Raw genomic sequence first — 21,222 nt, 5'->3', positions numbered from 1 at the left:
TGGTCGTGATAATCCTCGTAACTTTCACTGGAGGCTCCGAAATGTTTGAGCAAGATGACGCAGGTGTGCACAGAGCGGAGGAACTGACTGAATAATTAAAGAGTGAGTGAATAATAGGGAACCGCCGCGCGTCAAATAAGACATCCACGTTTTCACCTCGAGAATTAAGAAAAAAATGAAGATAAAAATAAAAGATAGACTCTCTCTCTCTCTCTCTCTCTCTCTCTCTCTCTCTCTCTCTCTCTGGAGCTAAGGAATAGAAGTGTGGTGATATCAATACGTGAGAGTCTCATGACCCTGTCCTCTTGATATTGCTTATTCAGTGAACACCAGACACCAGACAGCCTCCCCTTGAGTAAAGCTAAGGAGAGAGAGAGAGAGAGAGAGAGAGAGAGAGAGAGAGAGAGAGAGAGAGAGAGAGAGAGAGAGAGAGAGAGTGTGTGAGTGTGTGTGTGAGTGCGAGTGTGTTGTACTAATTATAACCGAAGATTTTCATATATAAGAAATTAGAGATAAAATTGTAACCAGCGAATTATAACATCAGAAATTAAAGAAAATAATTGTGAGCGAAAAATTATGTTATCTGAAATTAAAGAGAAAACTTATGATAACTGGAATGTAATATTATCATAGGAAAAAGGAAGAGAGAAATAGAAAATAGCAGATGAGTACAGTGCCAAATAAAATCTAGAGAAAAGAAATGAATAAATGTAAACTATAAACTGAAAATTGCAGTATACGATTGGAAATTGGAAAGCCAGAAAAGAAAACGGTTGAAAATAAAATGAAATGTTAAAATTATGTGTAGTATTTTCAAGAACATCTAAATATCATGATTATAAAGTGTCAAAATCTGAACAAAGAAATTACAAAACACGGATAACGTAATAACTTTGGAACTCCGCCCTACTTTTGCTTTTCCTGTTTTCTGTGACAAACTTTAATAGGAGGAGACAGGAGGAAAGTTTCAAGACACTTATAATTCAGTTTCTAGCCTTTGTTTTCTAATTTCTTGATGCCTTTTCTTCCATCTCTATTACATGAAAAGATGATAAGTAAATATAATGTACGTTACTGTCAGGATAGCACCACATCTGCCAAACTACCCAGAGCTTGTTCCCGTCATCCCATCGCGCTTACGGAATGGTAGTTAGGCTGTCTGTTCCAATCTCCCTGACTTTCATCCTCTTTCTTCGTTACCATGTGAGATGTCACCTCTCCACCTGCCTCCTGCACGTACCTCATCCACGAGGAAGGATCGCGAATCTGCAGTCTTGTGGCTCGTGCCTCTGGAGACTGTTTCATCTCCACGCCCGTATACTGACTTGTTTTTTCTCCTTCTGCCACGCCTTCCTCTGGACTGCCATTCCTCACTGTCATGCAGGCTGCCCAGTGACTTTCGTTGTCACTCACCCACACTACTAACATAACTATATTTTCCACGTCTGTCATTCGGTATAAGTATTTAAGACGTTCAAGTGTTATCATAAGGCTGTGCTTTGTTTTACCTACACAAGAGCAATCATTTTTTAGATGTATCCTAATTAAGATTTGATTGTGTGGCTCATAAACTCAGCCGGTGTCTTGTAGTCATTTGCACTGAACAGCAACAGAACGCATATCACAGGGTCGCCGCATCAGAAACACTGCCATGTGGAGGTGCAAACATGATGCTTGGCTGTGTAAACTCCTTTAAAATTGTTATCACGCTTCAAAACGTCATAATGTCTGAAAGCATGAACTTCCATATTTTTATGACCTTTCAAATGTTCGGCGCTGTAATGTTTTTATTTTCATTTTTTTCTGTGTAATATTTAGAAAGCCAAAGGAATTCCTCGAAGGGAGAAAATCCATGCAGTAAAAAGGCTATACCATAGATCATTAAAAAAAAAAAAATGAACTAAGAACTTGTCGGAAAAGCTAAAGTATTGAAGAGCTGAAAGGAAAATTAGGTGAAAACTGTATAAAGGCGGAGGCGTGTAACCATTTATAGAGATCCATTAAATTAGTAAACTGAAAACAGGTAATAGCGTTACAAGATAATCTTTGGAAAGTGTTTGTCCACTTTGCTTTTATCATGGATGCTATAACTACCTTGTTATTTCAGTCACCTACTACAGTTACCATCTATCTTTACCAAATTTTAACTCAATACTCAATTTTCAGATTGTTATAACACCCACAGTCTTATTTCTTACCATATTTACTTAGACTCCCTTCCATTTCAAACATAAATCGGAGTAGACACACTACCTTAAACCTCTCGACCTTCCCAAAGCTACTAGTTACATTTACCCTTAATTCTAGACCCCACATAGAAACATTACACTCATACACTCACATAAACTACAAAATAAACTCTTTTAATCCCTTCTTTATAGATAGAAAAAAAAGATGTGTTGTGCATTGCTTTAAGTGCTGTTTATCGTTGCATGTCTCAGTGAAAAGATTGAACAGGTGATGTAGGGTGTTCCAGCAACATGGCCTGAGGGATGACGTGAGAGTGGCATGATGGTCTTTTTTACAGTGATAAGTGCCTCGGGGTGGGGGGGAGGTGTTCTGTTATCCATTGTGCGAGGTTTGCTTCACGGGACAATAGACCGCATGTATCTGTGGCTGTGCTGGTGCTATGTGCAGGAGGGGTGTGTCTATGACTAGTAATTGGTGCCAGGTGGTGTGTGTGTGTGTGTGTGTGTGTGTGGTTGGGTGAGTGTGTGTGGGTGTGTGTTTGTGTGTGGGGTGTGTGTGTGTGTTTGTTGGGTGTGAGTGTGTGTGTGTGTGTGTGTGTGTGTGGGTCGTGTCTCTCTCTCTCGGTCTCTCTCTCTCTCTCTCTCTCTCTCTCTCTCTCTCTCTCTCTCTCTCTCTCTCTCTCTCTCTCTCTCTCTCTCTCTCTCTCTCTCTCTCTCTCTCTCTCTCTCTCTCTCTCTCTCTCTCTCTCTCTCTCTCTCTCTCTCTCTCTCTCTCTCTCTCTCTCTCTCTCTCTCTCTCTCTCTCTCTCTCTCTCTCTCTCTCTCTCTCTCTCTGTGTGTGTGTGTGTGTGTGTGTGTGTGTGTGTGTGTCTCTCTCGCCTCCTCCCTCCTCGTGTTTGCCGGCCCGTCGTAAACCAATAAGCACAGGAATACTCAAACAGAAAGCTTAGCCCACTTTCCAGAGTCTGCAGCACAACACAAAGTCTGTCAACAAAAAGACTTGGAGGAGGAAGAGGAGGTGGAGGAAGAGGAAGAAGAAAAGAAGGAGGAGGAGAAAGGGGAGGTGTACGTACGAGTAGATAGGACGAAGAAAAGTATGAAGAGAAAATTTGAGTCGGTACATCAAAAACTACTCACAGGAAAATGGTGATAAAGATGAGGAATAGGAGGAAGAGAAAGGGGGAGGATGTAGAGAGACCAAAACGAGTATGAAGAGAAAACAGAGCCTGTAACTAAAAATAACCTGAAAGATGAAAAAGATGAAGAGAAAGGTGGGAGAGAAGTAGGAGGAAGAAGAAAAAGATGATGATGATAATAACGAAGAAGATTAAGTGGAGGAGGAGAAAGAAGATGGCAAGAATGAGGAAGATATAAAGGAGGAGAAAGACAGGTAATAAATATTCGTAACAAAAAAAAATAGAAAAGCATACATAAAAACACTAAGAGGAGAGGGAAAAAGAAGATAATGAATGGGGGTAAAGGAGGAGGAGAAGTGGAGCAAGTGGGAGGAAGAGGAGCAGTGTTGGAGTAGAAATCTGATTCAGCAAACAAGTCCTGGTAACACCCCCGCCTCAGCAGTGTTGCGGATTCCTTTAGAAGCATCACAGTTTGCTAGACCAAGGCAGCAATCAGGGAGTTGCGCTTCCAGCTTGACGTATATGAATAGTGGCTTTTATTTCTACCTTTTTTTGCAAAGTTTTCTTGGTCAATATCAATTACTTATGCTTGGAATGTTGATATTTTGTTTTTTTCTATGATATGAAAGTTTGCCTTTTTTTCATTTTTATTCCAGTTGGATGGTAGACAACTTCTTTTCTCTTTTTCTACATTATTTTCACTTAGTATGGTTTTGTGATGAGTGACACTATCACATACTTTTATGTAAAAACAGGGAGCTTTCGCAGCATAGTGTTCGTTATCGCAGAATATCCGTTCGTTGTCGCTCATATCTCGTGTGTGTGTGTGTGTGTGTGTGTGTGTGTGTGTGTGTGTGTGTGTCCAGGGAAGTGATTCGTCTCAACAATAGCTTGATGTATTTATTCATTCATTTATTTCATTTAATTTGTTCATTTCCATAGACACTGGAGGCATATCTTGACAGGCAAACGCCAGCAAGCGCCTATACTAATAATGCGTTCATGACCAGCCAAAGTACAAATGCGTTTTGTTAACACATTCACTGTGTCAGACGCAGCCACGTGCTGCTGCAGAGTGTCTGGAAGCGTTTGGTTATGACGTCAGAGATCAAAATCAGGCACGGCACTCTCCCGTCTCCGTGAACTTGTATTTTTCAAAAGAATGCAAGAGTGTATATATTCCAGGACATGAATAGCAATATAGATGAGCACTCCTAGGCATGGTCTCTTCTGTGTAACCACGAACATCATGTGGTCTGACGTGCAGTATTCAATTTAAAACCAGTTCAGTAATGATATCACTTCGCTTACAAGTCTCAATCTGAAGTTGCAAGAAATGTGTTATCGGATTTGTTTTTTCTTTCCTTCAACGCCAACGAATAATGAGGAACACCACGCAAATTTTCCTTCTCGTCAGGGGTGATGTCCAAGGTTAAACGTGTTTACTACAGTGTACAGGGATACTCTTCGCGTTAAGAATGAAAAAAATAGATAATAATAAATAAGTATGTATAATGATAAATAATTGATAAATGATCTAGAAAAATGCTGTTGTGTTTATATAAGGATGACCCTCCACGAAGCCATGCTGGTCTTTAAAATTGAATTCTGACGTGACGGTGACTTTACATCATCGTACCGTGTACCACCTGATCAATTGTGTCGTGGGATGCGGGGATTGGGATAGTTAGGGGGATCGTGGAGCGCATTGTTATATTTACTGAACCCTCTTCATCTTTCTCTATTATTTGTAGATATTAGCAGTCTCGTGGTATATGGGTTAGTACTTTCAGCTCGTAGCCTTAAGGTCTGGGGTTCGAATCTCGTTGTCTCTTTTCACTTGTCTCCTTTCTCCCTGTAACCATGTTTACTTCGCAAAGAAAAGGTGACTGTTTATGTAACTGTAGGCAACGTGATTTCGCTGTTTGAGAAGAATGGAAAGCTAGAAGAAAATCATCAAAATCATTGCCATCATCATCGTTGTACATTATGATTATTTTTATTGATTTAGGATGTTTATTTAGCTTTCTTTACTTTTGTCTATCAGGAAACGACGTGTGTGTTTGTAGTCACTCTTATTGACACGAATGATCTTTGCAGTTTATCAATATAAGTTTATTAACATTATTTTTTTAGTATCAGCAGCGGCACTAGAAAAATAGCAGGAGAAGGAGGAAAATAGTAATACATAAGCAACAGTAACAGTCTCTTCAACTGGCGCGGCACAAGTCAATATACGGCTGGGGATGGGACGCAATGTTTAGCTTTAAGTATTTCCAGAAGGAGAAACCACCACCACCATCACCACCCTGCCGATATCAGTGTTGCCACATCCGGAACCCAACCTCTTCCCTCTCCTATCCTGACTTTTCCACCTCTCCCGCCTCCGCACCTATTCCTGCACCACTTCCTCCTTCACCTTTCCAGAATATGAAAAATAACTTAAATTCTCCACTATACATATGACTTTCAAATCATTTATAAATAAATCAAATGCTCATAGCTTTCTTCAACACTTTTGGTTAGCGATTTCCCATGTTTTTGTTTCCATTTTTGTTCAGTTTTTGTTTACATGCATGCTTTGTGTTTGTTTATATGGCAAGTGCATGCTTTCGCTCTTTCCCCTTGACCTCTTTTGATATCGAAGACTTTCTAATATTCATTCCAATTCTTATTCAAACTCCATTAATAGAAATAGCAACCACCGTTTATCTGCTTTCACCGTTCAACAGGAATTGCTGCTTCATTTTCTCTTCTTTTCCTCGGCTTATTATCATCTGAACTCCTTTAAAGGGAAGAGAATCGAAACACTTCATGAATTGCTTGTCCCTGCATTGTGCTTTCTCTCGTTAGTTATTTCATTAGAAACTGGTAATGAGGAGACTTCTTTCTGTTAGCCTTCTTTGTAGCTATTGATTTTTTTTTTTCTTCTACGTAAAGAAAAATCAATCTTGTCATCGTTGTGGTAGCCGTCCTCTTCCTTCTCCTCCTCCTCCTCCTAACCCACCTTTTCCTTACCTCAGCTCCACTTATCTCACGCCTATCAACAGCACCTGCATCCTCCTCCTCCTCCTCCTCCTCCTCCTCCTCCTCCTCCTCATCCCATCTGCCATCCATCCCCCATCCCTACTCGGTAAATGTAACGCCGGCGACTCATTCTGTCTATAGGAGTTGTGTGAATGAAGAAACAATGACTCGCCGGAACAGGTTTTGCATGTTGTACCTATAGACTCGGGTCAGCCATGCACGGGCTGCCAGAAGGGGGAGAACTGGAAGACCGTCTTTTGTTTTTGTACAGCAGAGCAAGAGAGCTCCCTTGTAGAGGCGAAAAATCTTAATGGTGGTGGTTTTGGCTTTCTTTCTCTTTTCCTAATGGTGGGTTTTACTTTTTTTTCTGCCAGGTGTCTTTCTTTTCCTGGTCATAGTGACACAGTTAAGTTTTCAATGCGTGCAGTGTGTTAGCGGTTCATTAATCTTTTTTCTTCTTTTTTTTCGCTTTTTTTTCCTCTCTTTCTGTAGATGAAAGTTTGATCAGAGAGAAAGAGAGAGAGAGAGAGAGAGAGAGAGAGAGAGAGAGAGAGAGAGCGTAGACGAAGGTGGTGGAGTCCGTCAAGAAGGAATGACACGGAGAAAATCAATAATGAGGTCCACATTTGAAGGTACACCACTGCCCTACAAATGACCACTATCATCATTGCTACATTTGACCATTACTATTACCATCATCTTCATCACCAATCACTAAGTAATTTCCTATTCTCGACCATTTATAAACACTTCTTACCACAAGCAAAAAGTTCGATTAGTCACTGAATTGGCCTCAATACCACGACCTTAACGGGAACTAATAAATGCACCCCCAGTGACGCAGACTCAGACATCAGTTAGACAGACAGCTGCACCCCGCTCTGTGACGTAACATGCCGCCGCGCCTCCCCTCGCTATTACCACCGTCCCCCGTCTCTGGGTATCAAAGGGTCCAGACAAGCACCGCCGTCCCCTGTGCCTTACGAGTGTGCCTTCTTCATCGTAATCTCCCACCCTTTCTTTTAATTAGAATCGTTATTTCCAGTGTTATTGAGGCATGTTTTTACTTTTTTTTCAATTGATTTATTTTAGTTATTTGTTTATTCTTTTCCCCATTACCAGCTCTCTCTTCAGTTTCCGTAGACATCAGCAGCGAAAGGAGAAATGAGTCAGACAGTCCCTCCCGCCAACCCGACGCACTAATCTCCCTTAACCCCTTCAGAACTAAGACGCGTTTTCATATTCATTCTCCTTACAATTTGGTGATTTTATACAGCTTCAGATACTTATGTGGGGATTAAAACAGTGAAGACTGTGGCCATTGATCTTCTGCTGACCTTCCTAGACCTTTCTTAATCTAAATGAAATCGTTCAATCATACCCAAAACTCATGGTAAAAAAATGCGTTCCAGTACTGAAGAGGTTAACCACTCTAAGCAGCTAACGCGCCTTCTTCACTTAGAGAAAAGAAGCCGCAGTGTGGACAGTGGAACCCCTTGATCAATAAACCACTGGCAGGCCGTCGATCCCTCGTCACGAATCCACAAAATCAGGACCACAGAGTTCGATTTCTTAAACTGTTTACAAAATGGTACGCAGATTTATTTGTTTGTTGCCCATTAATCAGCATTCTTTTTATTTATTTATTTTTTTCTTATCTGCTGGTTAGTTTGTAAAAGGAATTATGTACTGTACGTGTCAAGTGAGGACAGTCATTGATTTGGATCTTTTTTTTTTTTTATCTTGCGTCTAATATTAAAATACTTTCAGTTTCTTCCTTTACTTTAAAAAGCATGTCGCTTTTCATTAACAGTTTTATCAAAGGATATGGAGTTACGGTAGTTTGTAAGGCAAAATGGTAGGAGTAATATTATAGTTTTCCATGTTAGACGCTGTTTTCTATTCAAAGAAAGAAAACTTGTTTTAAGGGTAACCCTATAATTTGATTTTTTTTTTTTATGCATATCTTTATAATTATCTAATGACGGTGCTTCTTTTCAAGAGGAGTTTTAGCATACAGCATCCAGCATATAGCAAAACCACCTGAGATATGAAATTTATTTTCATTTAATCAATTCAAGGTATTTAGTTCTTGAAACCTGAACAAATAAGAAAAGAAAAAAAATAAGTTCGAATAAATAAATTAAATGAGGTAAACGTATAGATAAGTTTATATAATAACAATAAATATTTGCCCGTCCGTCATCGCCCACTACCTGGTGCCCTTGTTCACACGACTACATGTCACAAAAGAACACGACAACTCGTCCCACAGAAATAAACATTTTGTGTGCATTGTAACTATTTGTGTTTACCCGCCAGTCTTCATCGCTATCCTTGAATTTCTCCAGTGCTTGGTGAAAACTCCAGATACGAGCATTCGTCCTCACCACTACCACGAGGCTGCCAAACCTGTTCCATTCATCCACTGTCCTGTGTGTGAACCTGTTCCTGCACTCGTCTCCTGACCTCAAATTTATAATATTCAAACCGATTCCCGCCACTCCTAACCTGTTTACCTTCTATTGAAAGGTAGAAAAAATCATGATGTTTCCTTTTCGCTTTTAACCAGATTATTATAAAGTAAACAATTCACCGTTTTCATTACTTTATCGTTTTATCTTCCTATCTAGTGTTTGATATGATGAGTTCACCATTCTAATGGAAAAACAAAAAAACTCAATCGGCTGTTGCTATGCACTCACATACTCAGTAACTCAGATAACCTCAAGATAACCTCATCTCATGTTACTTTCCTGACGAAAAAACTCTTGTCAACTTTCTATACTCAGTTCGTAACTTGGAGGTCAAAATCAACAACTTTTTTCAAGATAATATTTCTCTCTATCCTTAAGAGTATTTTCTAGGATATTGTCTCTCCTACATTAAGTACTGATGGTTATGTTCTCCGTTGAGTAAACTGCGTTTTTTCTTTATATATATATATATATATATATATATATATATATATATATATATATATATATATATATATATATATATATATATATACTGAATCTACTAGTACCTATGACTTGTATTCAATATATAATTAGCCTATTAGCCTACGGTAATTGACATATCATTATTTTTACTTCATGAATCTTTAAAAATATGGAACCTGGACAATCACTGGCAGAAGAGATGAAGGTATGTTATGTTAATAGTTTAGCCTACTTACTAAATTGTTGACTTCATGGAGACTTAATGAATACCAAACAACCACAGGGAGGGAGATGAAGAATTTTTCCAAATGTGTCACTTGATAAGTTATAAATGTCTTGCGTTCTCAGCTACGTTTTCGAATTGCAGCTGTTAGAAGGAAATAATTGCATTATCACTTTGATTTCCCTGACTCATAGATTTTTTTTTTTTTTTTCAATCTGTCGAGTCTGGAGGTTGAACGAGATTTTTTTATGCATTGTTTTTGTATTGATTGCAAGCTACTAATAATGTTTTTATGTTGTCTTTGATATTCGCTTGAAATGTCCGTTTATGCATTTATTACGATGAGTTTTTCATAGGAACTGTTGCACTGACCAACTTTTTTCTTTGCTGCCATGTGTCAAGAAGGATGGCTAAAATTTAGAAAAAAATGAATAAATAAAAAGTATATAAATATCAAAATAAAGGGGAGAGAGAGAGAGAGAGAGAGAGAGAGAGAGAGAGAGAGAGAGAGAGAGAGAGAGAGAGTGTGTGTGTGTGTGTGTGTGTGTGTGTGTGTGTGTGTGTGTGTGCTCCTACCTATTTACCTGTTTTACCCACAAAATACATTTAATGATGTAGCGTGGGTCTTGTGAATCTTGTCTCTCATCCATGGGTCTTCTCTCCCGCGGGAAGCCAAGGTCACTGGGGACGAGCGAAGTATGTGCATTAAGAAGTATAAATAGAACACGGTAGCGAGACACAGACAGACAATAGTCAGGTCAAGTCCCCGCCCTTAACTTACCATGGACGGAGTCTCAGCAGGTGTGTGTGTGTGTGTGTGTGTGTGTGTGTGTGTGTGTGTGTGTGTGTGTGTGTGTGTGTGTGTGTGTGTGCAGATGAATGGCAAAAGTTTGACCTTGTCTGTCCGCGATCGTCTATTACATTAACACACACACACACACACACACACACTCTCTCTCTCTCTCTCTCTCTCTCTCTCTCTCTACGCTTATTACGCCAAAGCTATATTTCACAAGATTTCAAGACAATCCAGTTAGGTAACAATATTTGTCCATATTTGTAATGATACAAAAACTAGAATATATCTGCGTAGAACTACAGGTTGGATGTGTAACAGATTCTAGACCACATACAGAAAATGCACAGAGGAAAGTGTTAGCCATAAATAACTATTACCTCAACCAAAGTATATTATTGAAATATATGGAAAGATGCCGTGATGTTATTGAAAAAGAGGTAAATATTATGACTGTTTCAACAGAGAGAGAGAGAGAGAGAGAGAGAGAGAGAGAGAGAGAGAGATTCCCTCTTTTTCATATTAGTGACGAAAATGGATGAGCCCTCAGATAGCGATTATGGTATGGCAAACTCAATAAAAATTTTGAATCTATCACATTTATCTGATATTGGCATGAAAGCCAGAGATGTTTCAACTGATAGCTTTATTCAGTGATTTATCAAACTTTGTGGAGCTTACCAGGAAATCAGGATGTATGCTCTCTCTCTCTCTCTCTCTCTCTCTCTCTCTCGTTGAAATAGTAAATTAAGTTCAACAGGAGCGTCTGGTAAGGTTTTTATATAAGAGGTGACGTAGCTGCATGATGGAATTATACCGTGACTATTACTCTATTCGCTTATCAGTGCCTTTGCTTACTTCTCCAGAAATTACAGATAGAAAGGTACTAAGGGATTTGCCGGCACCTGCAACCCGCATACAAATAGACACCGGCAGTCTTACGTAATGACTACCCAACTGTTTTGAAGATCGTCATTCACTCGATACCTGAATATATTATGGCTTGGCTGAAAAGTAAAAAGGCTAAATTAAGTAAGGGAGAGAGAGAGAAAGAGAAAGAGAGAAAAAAACCTTATCCATGGTCAGTTTGTTAAGGCAGTGTAGTAGTTAGCCTTGGCACACCTTTCATCCCGCGGGTCCTCATCATCAACAGGTAGCTCGTTAATGAAAGCTTGTATATGCTATGGATGCATTGCTCTAGCCGCTGATTTGGGAAGCAGAATCATGACTGGTGAGTGTACTGGTGGCTGGAGGCAAGCATAGATCATTCACTTTGAATAAAACAAAAGCCCACCATATGGCATCTACGCTCCCGCCCCGCCTCTCGGAATGTGTTCGGAATCAATAGTATTGGAACATGTGCTTAAAAGTCAACTTATCGTTACGATATTCTATCAGTAATAAGTGAAAGTGAAAGATACGTAATTTTGGTGTACTTAGGATGCTATGATGATTGCTCATCTAGGTTGTGTTTACGTAGAAAAGCGTAGTGAATGTGTTTAGAAGAGTATGACTAGAGGTGTGAGGGAGCGAGAGGTTGGTGGCGGGCGTCGTCTGCTGCGAGCGGCTGTCAGCGGCGGCACACGGCGAGGGAGGGACCGGCGCCCGCTCACTCCTCAAAAAACCACGCGTTTCCTCTCCGCCACCATCAGTCGTTACCTCCCAGCCCTTCATTCCGCATCAGTCCGGTGTTTGAGCGTGTCGTGTGTCAACCAGTCTGTGTGTCGCTGTTGACCAAGTGAAATCCAAGCAAGCCTAGCCGCTACCAAGAAACCAACCATGGAGTCGGTCACCATGCCAAATTATTCCTATGTCTTCAAGTTCGAGGAGGACTTTGACACCTTGGAAAAGCGACAATGGATGAAAGAAAACTGGATGATGTGTTTTTACTACATCGGCGCCTACATGATCGTAATATACTGCGGCCAACTTTATATGCAGTACCGCCCTCGATTTGAGCTCCGCATTCCTCTCTTCATGTGGAACGTCTTCCTGGCGCTCTTTTCCATCTGGGGAGCTTACCGAAGTGCTCCTGAATTACTCTACGTCCTCAACCAATACGGCTTTAGATACTCCGTCTGCATCCCGGGACCCAGGTGATTATTGTTGTGTGTGTGTGTGTGTGTGTGTGTGTGTGTGTGTGTGTTGGTATTCTTCGCATTTGTCTGTCAACTTTGCCTTAATCTCAACGTGAAGTGACATTTGAGGGATATGAGTGAAGAATACAGTGAATGTGATTTTTCCCTGTATACAGAGGATTTTATCTTTTCTCCATATCCGTTAGACGTGTGTGTGTGTATGTGTGTGTGTGTGTGTGTGTGTGTGTGTGTGTGTGTGTGTGTGTGTCCCCTGTCCCCTGTCCCCTAGAAACTCTGGGTGTGGTAGTACTTGTCATCGATCGTGCTTCCTTACCTTGCATTACATTATTTGCAGCACAGTGCTTTTCTGCCTTGTTCAAGCAGAAGATTGTCTGTGATAGCGCCGGTTCACATATAGTAAAGTCATGCACTGGAGGAAAGAGAGAGAGGCACGCATTGTGGCTAAAGTAACATCCTATTGTCTCGCTTCAGGCCTTTGGTTCATCGCCCTTGAAAATGACTCACTTTGTCTCGTTTTGCACATATTTTAGAAAATCGCTAATAACTCCTTTATGTGGCTGACTTCAAACGTTTCAGTGCTTAAACGTTTACTATTAATAACATATTCATCTACTTCCTCTATTTATATCTATGCATATACCGTATCGTTAGGTTGAAATGTTTGGTTATCATAATTAGCTACCTTGTTTAGTCCATGCGAAAAGTAAACAAGCGAAATTATGACACTAGTGAAATCGGAGCCCTCTTATGTTGATCTTACCATCATATCATTAGGGATAAGTGAGCAGAGTGATCATTTGCGTTTTATTATGCGTTACGACTGTTGTTTATTTCTTTAAGACCATGTGAATTAAGCTGCTTGCATTCACTACAGTATAGAAGAAATGCTTCTCTAGTGACTGTCAGCAAAATTTACTTGGTGTTTATAAGTCATGATCAAAGGTTTACCTCTCTGTAAGCATCATTCATCACCATCAGTAGCGCGTGGTGGTAAAGGGGAGGTGGTGAAGGCGGAGAGAAGAGAGCAGCAGGTGAAGATGTGGGAGGGAAGGGGGTAGAGACGCGTGGAGGAGGCAAAAAGGAATGATGAGTCGGCACGCTTTCCCTCTGCGGGCTACCACCGGTTACACATTGTTAGTAGAAACCGTATTGTGTTGTAGTCATGTTTCGCGTCCTACATTATCACCAGGTTTGGGAGGGTTAGGGAAAGTGTGGGTGGCAGTGTGCTAATTTATTTCACGTCTTTTGAAGCATTGGCATCAGATTATACAGATGTGTTTTGTATATCACCTTTGTGGATTTCACCGTTGATACACTTCTAAGACGCGGAAACATTTAAATTTCTAATAGTGACATCCTGTAAGACTTATTTTTGTAGTCAATCCAAGGCCGGGAATGTCAGCTATTGAGAAGAAAAGAAAAAATACAGGAAACCTATATTTAATGCAAGAAGACTAATATTCATATTCGTTGCATGGCCTTGGTGTCCAGTGTAGGCAGGACTAGAGGCATAGCTGCAGCGATACGGAATGGCTAACAGTGTCACCAGAAACACGACTTGCACTACAGGAAGTCTCTTGTGCTGTGACTGCTATCTTGGATGTTGTAAATGATCACGTCTTTTAGCCTATTTACTCTACCACCTTCGCCCTGTCTCGCACGTGCCAGCTGTGAAGCAAGCAGAGCGGGGAATGGTGAAGGTTTGTGTTCACTAGCGCTATTATTTGCATGGGAGCCACGATCATGACGTAGAGAATGCAACGCAGCTGTGCCGACTGACTTTCCCTCTCGATTCTGTCCATTGGCCCACGACGAAATCAAGAAACATTGCTCAGAAGCCCGCGCGCCGAATAGACCTAAACACACTCTTCTTTTACACATCAGCTTTAAGTATCGTCCAGGAACGTTTGGATGCCGGTTAGGAGCGTCTGCCGTCTGCTGTGAAGGGGGCTCCATCCGGCGGTTGAATCTCCTTCTGTAGCTGTCTTTTGATCTTTTGTACATAAAGATCGATTGACAAACGAGGCTCATGAGCGCCTGTATTATGTAACAGGCTCCTTGACGCTTAAGGTCATTTATTTGTGGCTTATATGCAGTCATGTGGTCTCGTACAATTATAGTAGCAAGTGTTAGAGGTGGTTGAAACAAGAGCTCTGGTGACATGTAGCAATAACGTGTGATGCAATACTCTGATAATTTTAGAATTACATAAGAGGTTACCATGGAAAGGATCGTCTGTGGGTGCCATCCCTCGCAGTTCCTTATTTCTTCATTCATTTCTCGTTTCGATTTGGCTAGTTGTACCAAGATGTGATGGAGAGAAGAGTTTTAAGTAACTGGAAAGATGGCGGGAATGTGGAAGCGTTGATAAAGAGAGATCATTCGTTGCTTTGCTCACGAAGGAGGCTTCATTGATCTACAAAAACAGAAATATGGAACATGACTGCCTCTGAAAGAACCCCTTAAGCCTTGCCCTTAGTGGTGCTCCGTCGATGGAGGCTGCAGAGCTTGGCAACGGTAGCCGGTTACCAGGGGGATATCGGGAATGGTGGTAGTGGTGCTCTGCTGAGTGTAAGGCGGCTAGGCGAGACGGCGTGATAGCTGGCTAGGTGAGGGAGAGGGAGCGGGAAGGAAGCGGGTGCTGCCCACGCACATCAACTTAACCAGGATGCATGCAATACCTTAAAATAACATGAGTTTACTAAGACCAAATTTTAGCTGTGTCACTAAAAAATGTTTACACAAGGATATTATTCCAGCAACCTCATGCATCCACCTGCAAATAGGAAATGTTCAAATAATACAAGGATGACATGCACGAAGTCCTCATGCAGTATGCAAACAAGCACCTGCAATCAACATTGCGAAATATTATTATCTTGGATGAGTTAACCCAAGATGCGCCTTCTTGCGACACACAGATGCTTCCTTCAGACAAAACTGTATGGTTAACTTGTCACCACGCCGCCTTCCATTCGCTATTGTATGGGATGCCAGCGACCCTGGCGGCGGTACGCGAGGGTGTGGCGACCACGTGGGGACCATGGCGGCAGGGCGGATGGTGTGTGCTAGGGATAAATGGGATGGCGGTGGTCTAATGTTATGTAATGGTGCAGTAGATGGATGCTGACGTGATGATAGAGGAAGTGACATCCTCTTATTTATTCATTTCTCTAATATTGATTATCTCTCTCTCTCTCTCTCTCTCTCTCTCTCTCTCTCTCTCTCTCTCTCTCTCTCTCTCTCTCAAGCTTGATTTTAGAAAACCCAATCCTTAATGTGTTGTAGAAAGGTCAAGTATTCAAAGATAACACCTTTTAGAGTCCCGTCATCGGATTAATTTTAACATACAAGATAAAGGTTGAAGAGATGATACCCTCGCCACCTTAGTTACCTGACGTGATATAATTGAGAGATTCGACTGATAAGACGTGACACAAGCATTTTTCTTATCAGGGAGAGACAGGTGAGGTGATAGTATGGTAGATGGAGTGATGGTGATAAGGATCTCCGATAAGCGATGGAAAGATAACAGCAGAGGAGAGGGTTAGAGGGGAGTAAGAGATATCATATGTAGAGTAATGTGACTTCGTGGGGGTTAACAGATAAAGGAGAGAGAAAAGGGACATATAGGAGGATAAGATTAATTTGTTGGCAAATAGAGAAGGGAAGATAGGAGAAAGGTCTATTTACAATGAAGTGGTATTGTTGGGTAACGTGGGGAAGGGAAGGTAAGAGAAAGGGGTATGTAGTATGTAGGTGAATAAAACTATATTGTCGGGTGATTTGTGACGTGTAAGGTGTGTAGACGTGTGATTGGTTAACACAGCAATGATGACGTAGTGTTGGGTGAAGGGGATGGTGTTAGAAAGCCTCGTGTTCTTCGCCATTTGTTGCGTTTTTACTGAAGTAGGCGATGTACACTTCTCCGTTTCACATGAGAAGGCGTGCGTGGGGGTCAGAACATTGGTGTGTGGGTAATGCTATGGAGATCCAGCATGATCCTTTGATGTGTCTGAGTCTGGCGGGTCTGTGTGTGGCCATGACGTGTGCTAGAGCCGCGCTTCTGATTGGAGGAGGACACGGTGACGCACTGCCAGGCGAGTGAGCAATGGTGGGGTGATGGGTGACGTCAGAGCGATGGGCGGCGTCAATATGAGTTGGCAAAGAGGTAGACGCGTAGCGGAGGCGTTTTGGAAGACGGGAAGGAGCAAGTTAGAAGAGGTCGTTCAAACACACAGGCGGTTTATTTATGCAAAACCATGACTGATGTCCCACTTCTTCCCACTTCCTTACAGCTATGCAATTTGCCATTTGCCTTGCCTTCATGTAGCGGCACATCGCCTCTTCCTCCTCACTCTTTCTCTTTCACCTTCACCTTCTTTTCATGTATTATTTTATGTTATTGTATTCCTTCCCGTCTTTCCTGTTTTTCATACTTCCTTTCCTCCTCACCCTTTTTCCTGCTTCTCGTATTCCCATTTCCTGTTCTTCCCTAGTCTTCATCTTTTTTTTTTTCTTCAACGATAGTAAAACTACTACTACTACTACTACTACTACTACTACTACTACTACTACTACTACTACTAGCATCACGACCACCGCCTTTTAAGTAAGAGTGGTCTCATGCATGAGTGACGCAGGCAAGATAGAGTGTGAGGCTGTGAAAGTACTGTTCGCCATTAAAGGTCTTGGGATCTATTGGGGATACGTTGACAGGGTGACAGCAGGAGCGCCAAGTATAAACTCAACTATGTAACGAAGCTTCCTGTGTTTGTTTGCTTGCTGTCAGTGTGACGACAATTCTGAATAATCCAGTTTTTTTTTTTTTTTTTTTTTTTTTTTTTCACACACACACACACACACACACACACACACACACACACACACGGCCCGGTAGCTCAGTGGTTAGAGCGCTGGCTTCACAAGCCAGATGATCGGGGTTCGATTCCCCGGCCGGGTGGAGATATTTGGGTGTGTCTCCTTTCACGTGTAGCCCCTGTTCACCTATAGGTGCTGTTCACCTAGCAGTGAGTAGGTACGGGATGTAAATCGAGGAGTTGTGACCTTGTTGTCCCGGTGTGTGGTGTGTGCCTGGTCTCAGACCTATCCCAAGATCGGAAATAATGAGCTCTGAGCTCGCTCCGTAGGGTAACGTCTGGCTGTCTCGTCAGAGACTGCAGCAGATCAAACAAACAGTGAATTACACACGTGGCCGGTAGCTCAGTGGTTAGAGCGCTGGCTTCACAAGCCAGAGGACCGGGGTTTGATTCCCCGGCCGGGTGGAGATATTTGGGTGTCTCCTTACACATGTAGCCCCTGTTCACCTAGCAGTGAGTAGGTACGGGATGTAAATCGAGAAGTTGTGACCTTGTCCCCGTGTGTGGTGTGTGCCTGGTCTCAGGCCTATCCGAAGATCGGAAATAATGAGCTCTGAGCTCGTTCCGTAGGGTAACGTCTGGCTGTCTCGTCAGAGACTGCAGCAGATCAAACAGTGAAACACACACACACACACACCGTTGGTCATTTCCGCTAGATTGTATACAAAGTTGCTACGCCCACCTGGCAGAATTTTTCCTCTTTAATTCCTGACGCTCTTCCCTTGAGTCGTTTACCTTGACTGTGCGAAGAAAAGCAACCTATTTGACTGACCCCTCTCCTGCCATCCCCCTCCCTCCTCCTTTCCCTCCTGTGGGGCAAGGTTAGGACGCCCAACGCATTTCCTTGGCGCTGAAAGGTAAAGGTGGTAACGTAGTGCATCCCTGCCTTCTAGGTTGTAATTTTAAGGGGGTAATGGTACCGTGCTGATCTAATGTACTTGCTGCAGTCGCTTCTCCCTTGACCTTCCTTACCCGATGCGTTACGGAAGCTTGCCTGTGTGTGTACTTTAGAAGAGAGAGAGAGAGAGAGAGAGAGAGAGAGTCCATACCTGTTACAATCGTCCTCTTTCTTTTTTTAGCCATCCTTTCTTACGCCGGCCTTCACCTGTCTGAGTGTGTGTGCTGGGTAGTGCGTATTGAGTCTGCACCCTGTAAAGCCTCCGTAGTGACCTCCCTCAAGGGCATGCCTAGAAATTCTCTCCCTCTCTCTAACCTACACTTTCTTGACCCCTCCCTCTGTTCTCACCTGTGCTACTCCTCGTCCTCGTCCTTGGTGTTCTCTCTCTCCTCCTCCTCCTCCTCCTCCTCCTCCTCCTCCTCCTCCTCCTGCGTCTCTGTCTTTCCTTCCATTTCATTTCGTTCCACCTACTCATCCTTTCTCCTCGTCCTCCTCATTCTCCACACTCACTTTCACCACACCACCTATCCACCTTACCTCACCACCTCACCTACCTTACCACTTTCTGCGTCTTTCCTCCCTTTACTTACTAGCCTTTCCCTTCCCCATCCCTCAATGCCCCATCTCACTTTCATCCTCTTCTTCTTCTTCATCGTCTTCTTTTTCTTCTTCTTCTTCTTTTTCTTTATTTTTTTTTTTCTTCTTCTTCTTCTTCTTCTTCTTCTTCTTCTTCTTCTTCTTCTTCTTCTTCTTCTTCTTCTTTTCCTTCTTCTTTTCCTTCTGTTCAACACACACACACACACACACACACACACACACACACACACACACACACACACACACACACACACACACACACACACACACACACACACACGTGGCGCCCTTAAGAGCACCGTGCACTGACAGGTACCACCTTAGCACGGTGCCCACTATGGTGCGAGCCATAAATAAATAAATTAATTAAATCAATAAGTTAATTCTTGGTTAAGTTAGATTCATAGTTAGGTTAAGGATTTCATTGTTTTAATTTCCCCCCCTGTACATTTTCAGTGTAAACTTTTTTGTGGCACTGCCAAATTAATAAACCGTATATTATTATTATTATTATTATTATTATTATTATTATTATTATTATTACACACACACACACACACACACACACACACACACACACACACACACACACACACACACACACACACACCTGACCAATGTTAGTTTAGCTAAGGTAGACTGACTTGTGCTACATGGAACATTCTCTCCTCCTCCTCCTCCTCCTCCTCCTCCTCCTCCTCCCAAAAACAGTAGTACTCCAGGACACTTACTAATTCTCCACCATCATTGTTACCCTCACTATTACTTTAGTTGCGTCACCACCAGCCTCCCACTACGTACTGTCTTGCATTCTAAACCATCACCACCATCACCACCGACACTTCATCGCAGTATCATCACCACCACCACAATGACCACTACATCACCACCAGCATTATCTTTGTGCACTGTCACCATCACTGTGCACGTATTGTTATGGTCATGCCTGTCATCACCATTCCGTCTGTCACTGCAGCACCTGGCCTTTTCACTGCACGTATCATATCCACCATTAACCCCTTCAATACTGGGTTTGATTGGATTGTTTTGTTTACATTAAGAAGGATGTATAGGGATGAGAAGATGAATGGCCAGTCTTCACTATTTCAGTCCCCCACATGTTTTTGGTGTATAAAATTGCCAAATAGTGAACAGAACGAATGTGAAAATGTAGCTTGGTACTGAAGGGGTTATGCACGTCTGACTTCGATCTCTGCTATAAGGGGGGGGAGGACGGGATAGGACGAGGAGTCAGTATGAGTCATTGCTCTGAGTCATTTCTCGCACCCACTCCCTTCTGTCACTTTACTTCCGATTGATTTTTTGTCTGTTTTTTTCCTCTATTCCCTTCAACTTTTTTCGTTCTCGCCTTGTGTGTAAGGAAAGGAATTAAGTTGTCATGTTTGTCTGGGAATATATAAATCCACGGTACCTCTATCTCTGTAACAAGTGCATGATAGTCAATTTAAAGGCAGATAAACAAGAATAGCTGCACTGTCTTCATCTTGCCCTTATCAGCTGGCTCTGTCTGGTACGTTGCATGAGCAGTGTTAAAAAAAAAAAAGATAATGCCACTATCTTGCCCCATCTTGAACTCCACCCCGCCACAAGATACCTGTATGGATAAAAGGATGCCTGTATGATGGGTGATAACGTGATCTGTTTCTTTGTTGTGTTGCTGTTACTATTGTTGTCCCTTACATTAACATTACTGTATATCTTTGCTTCATTTATCTGCTCTCTTTATTCTTTCCTCTCCTCTCCTCTCGATGTTAATCAGGCTTTTTTTTTTCTCTCTCTCTTTTCCCTCTTTTACGTTATGGTCTTTCGTTACTATTTTGTTTATTGGTTGGCAGCTACAGTCGTATATGAAATAATCTCAAGTTTCTGTTTTAAGGATGGCACATGTTTACAAGGCATTTGAATATAAGTCATATCTACCTGTACAAATGGCTAACGTTTTTACAAGTTAGAATATTATAATACTAAAGTGATATTCGAGTATTCAGTAAAATGATCGGTCATCTCCATATAGGGGTATTTCATACATTAAAAACTTTCTAGAAAAACTGATAGAATAAACAACTTTGGCTATCCACTCCATTAAAGAGGAAGCCGTATAATTTGCATATAAAATTAGTATTATAACAAATATTAGTGATGTCCACTCGAGAGATAGAATGTTAATGACTGGGATTCTATATTATGCTCAGATGCGTGTTTTGTTTGTCAGATCCGGCAATATTGTAATAATAACTGCACAGACAAAGCTACTTGAGGTTTTAACAGTCATCACTTGTTACTTAACCTCTCGTACCTCCTCTCTTTTTTATCCTGTCTGGTCTGTATCTCTCCATCCCAGTGATAGACTAAACTTTGCCCTTTGTACCTGATGATACTAGACTAGTTGAACGCATCTCTGTCTGGTCATC

The 21,222-nt window shown here is 41.8% G+C and overlaps 1 protein-coding gene across 3 annotated transcripts in view; it reads left to right on the top strand.

Moving 5' to 3' along the window:
- Nucleotides 1–21,222, top strand: part of LOC123519217 (elongation of very long chain fatty acids protein 6-like) — a 45,971-nt gene that overhangs the window by 16,771 nt on the left and 7,978 nt on the right. Inside the window, exon 1 of one of the 3 annotated variants that reach the window (XM_045280334.1) lies at nucleotides 11,866–12,412. The exons of the other annotated variants lie outside the window; for them this stretch is intronic. Within the exon in view, the coding sequence (XP_045136269.1) occupies nucleotides 12,096–12,412 (317 nt within the window). The 5' untranslated portion in view covers nucleotides 11,866–12,095. Of the gene's footprint in view, nucleotides 1–11,865; nucleotides 12,413–21,222 lie in introns of those variants that run through there. 3 annotated transcript variants of the gene reach the window in all.

This window comes from Portunus trituberculatus, chromosome 45 (genome assembly GCF_017591435.1).
Source record: "Portunus trituberculatus isolate SZX2019 chromosome 45, ASM1759143v1, whole genome shotgun sequence".
Taxonomy (NCBI): Eukaryota; Metazoa; Arthropoda; class Malacostraca; order Decapoda; family Portunidae; genus Portunus; species Portunus trituberculatus.
Note: the sequence above shows the minus strand (reverse complement) of the source record. Positions and strands in the feature narration are given on the sequence as shown.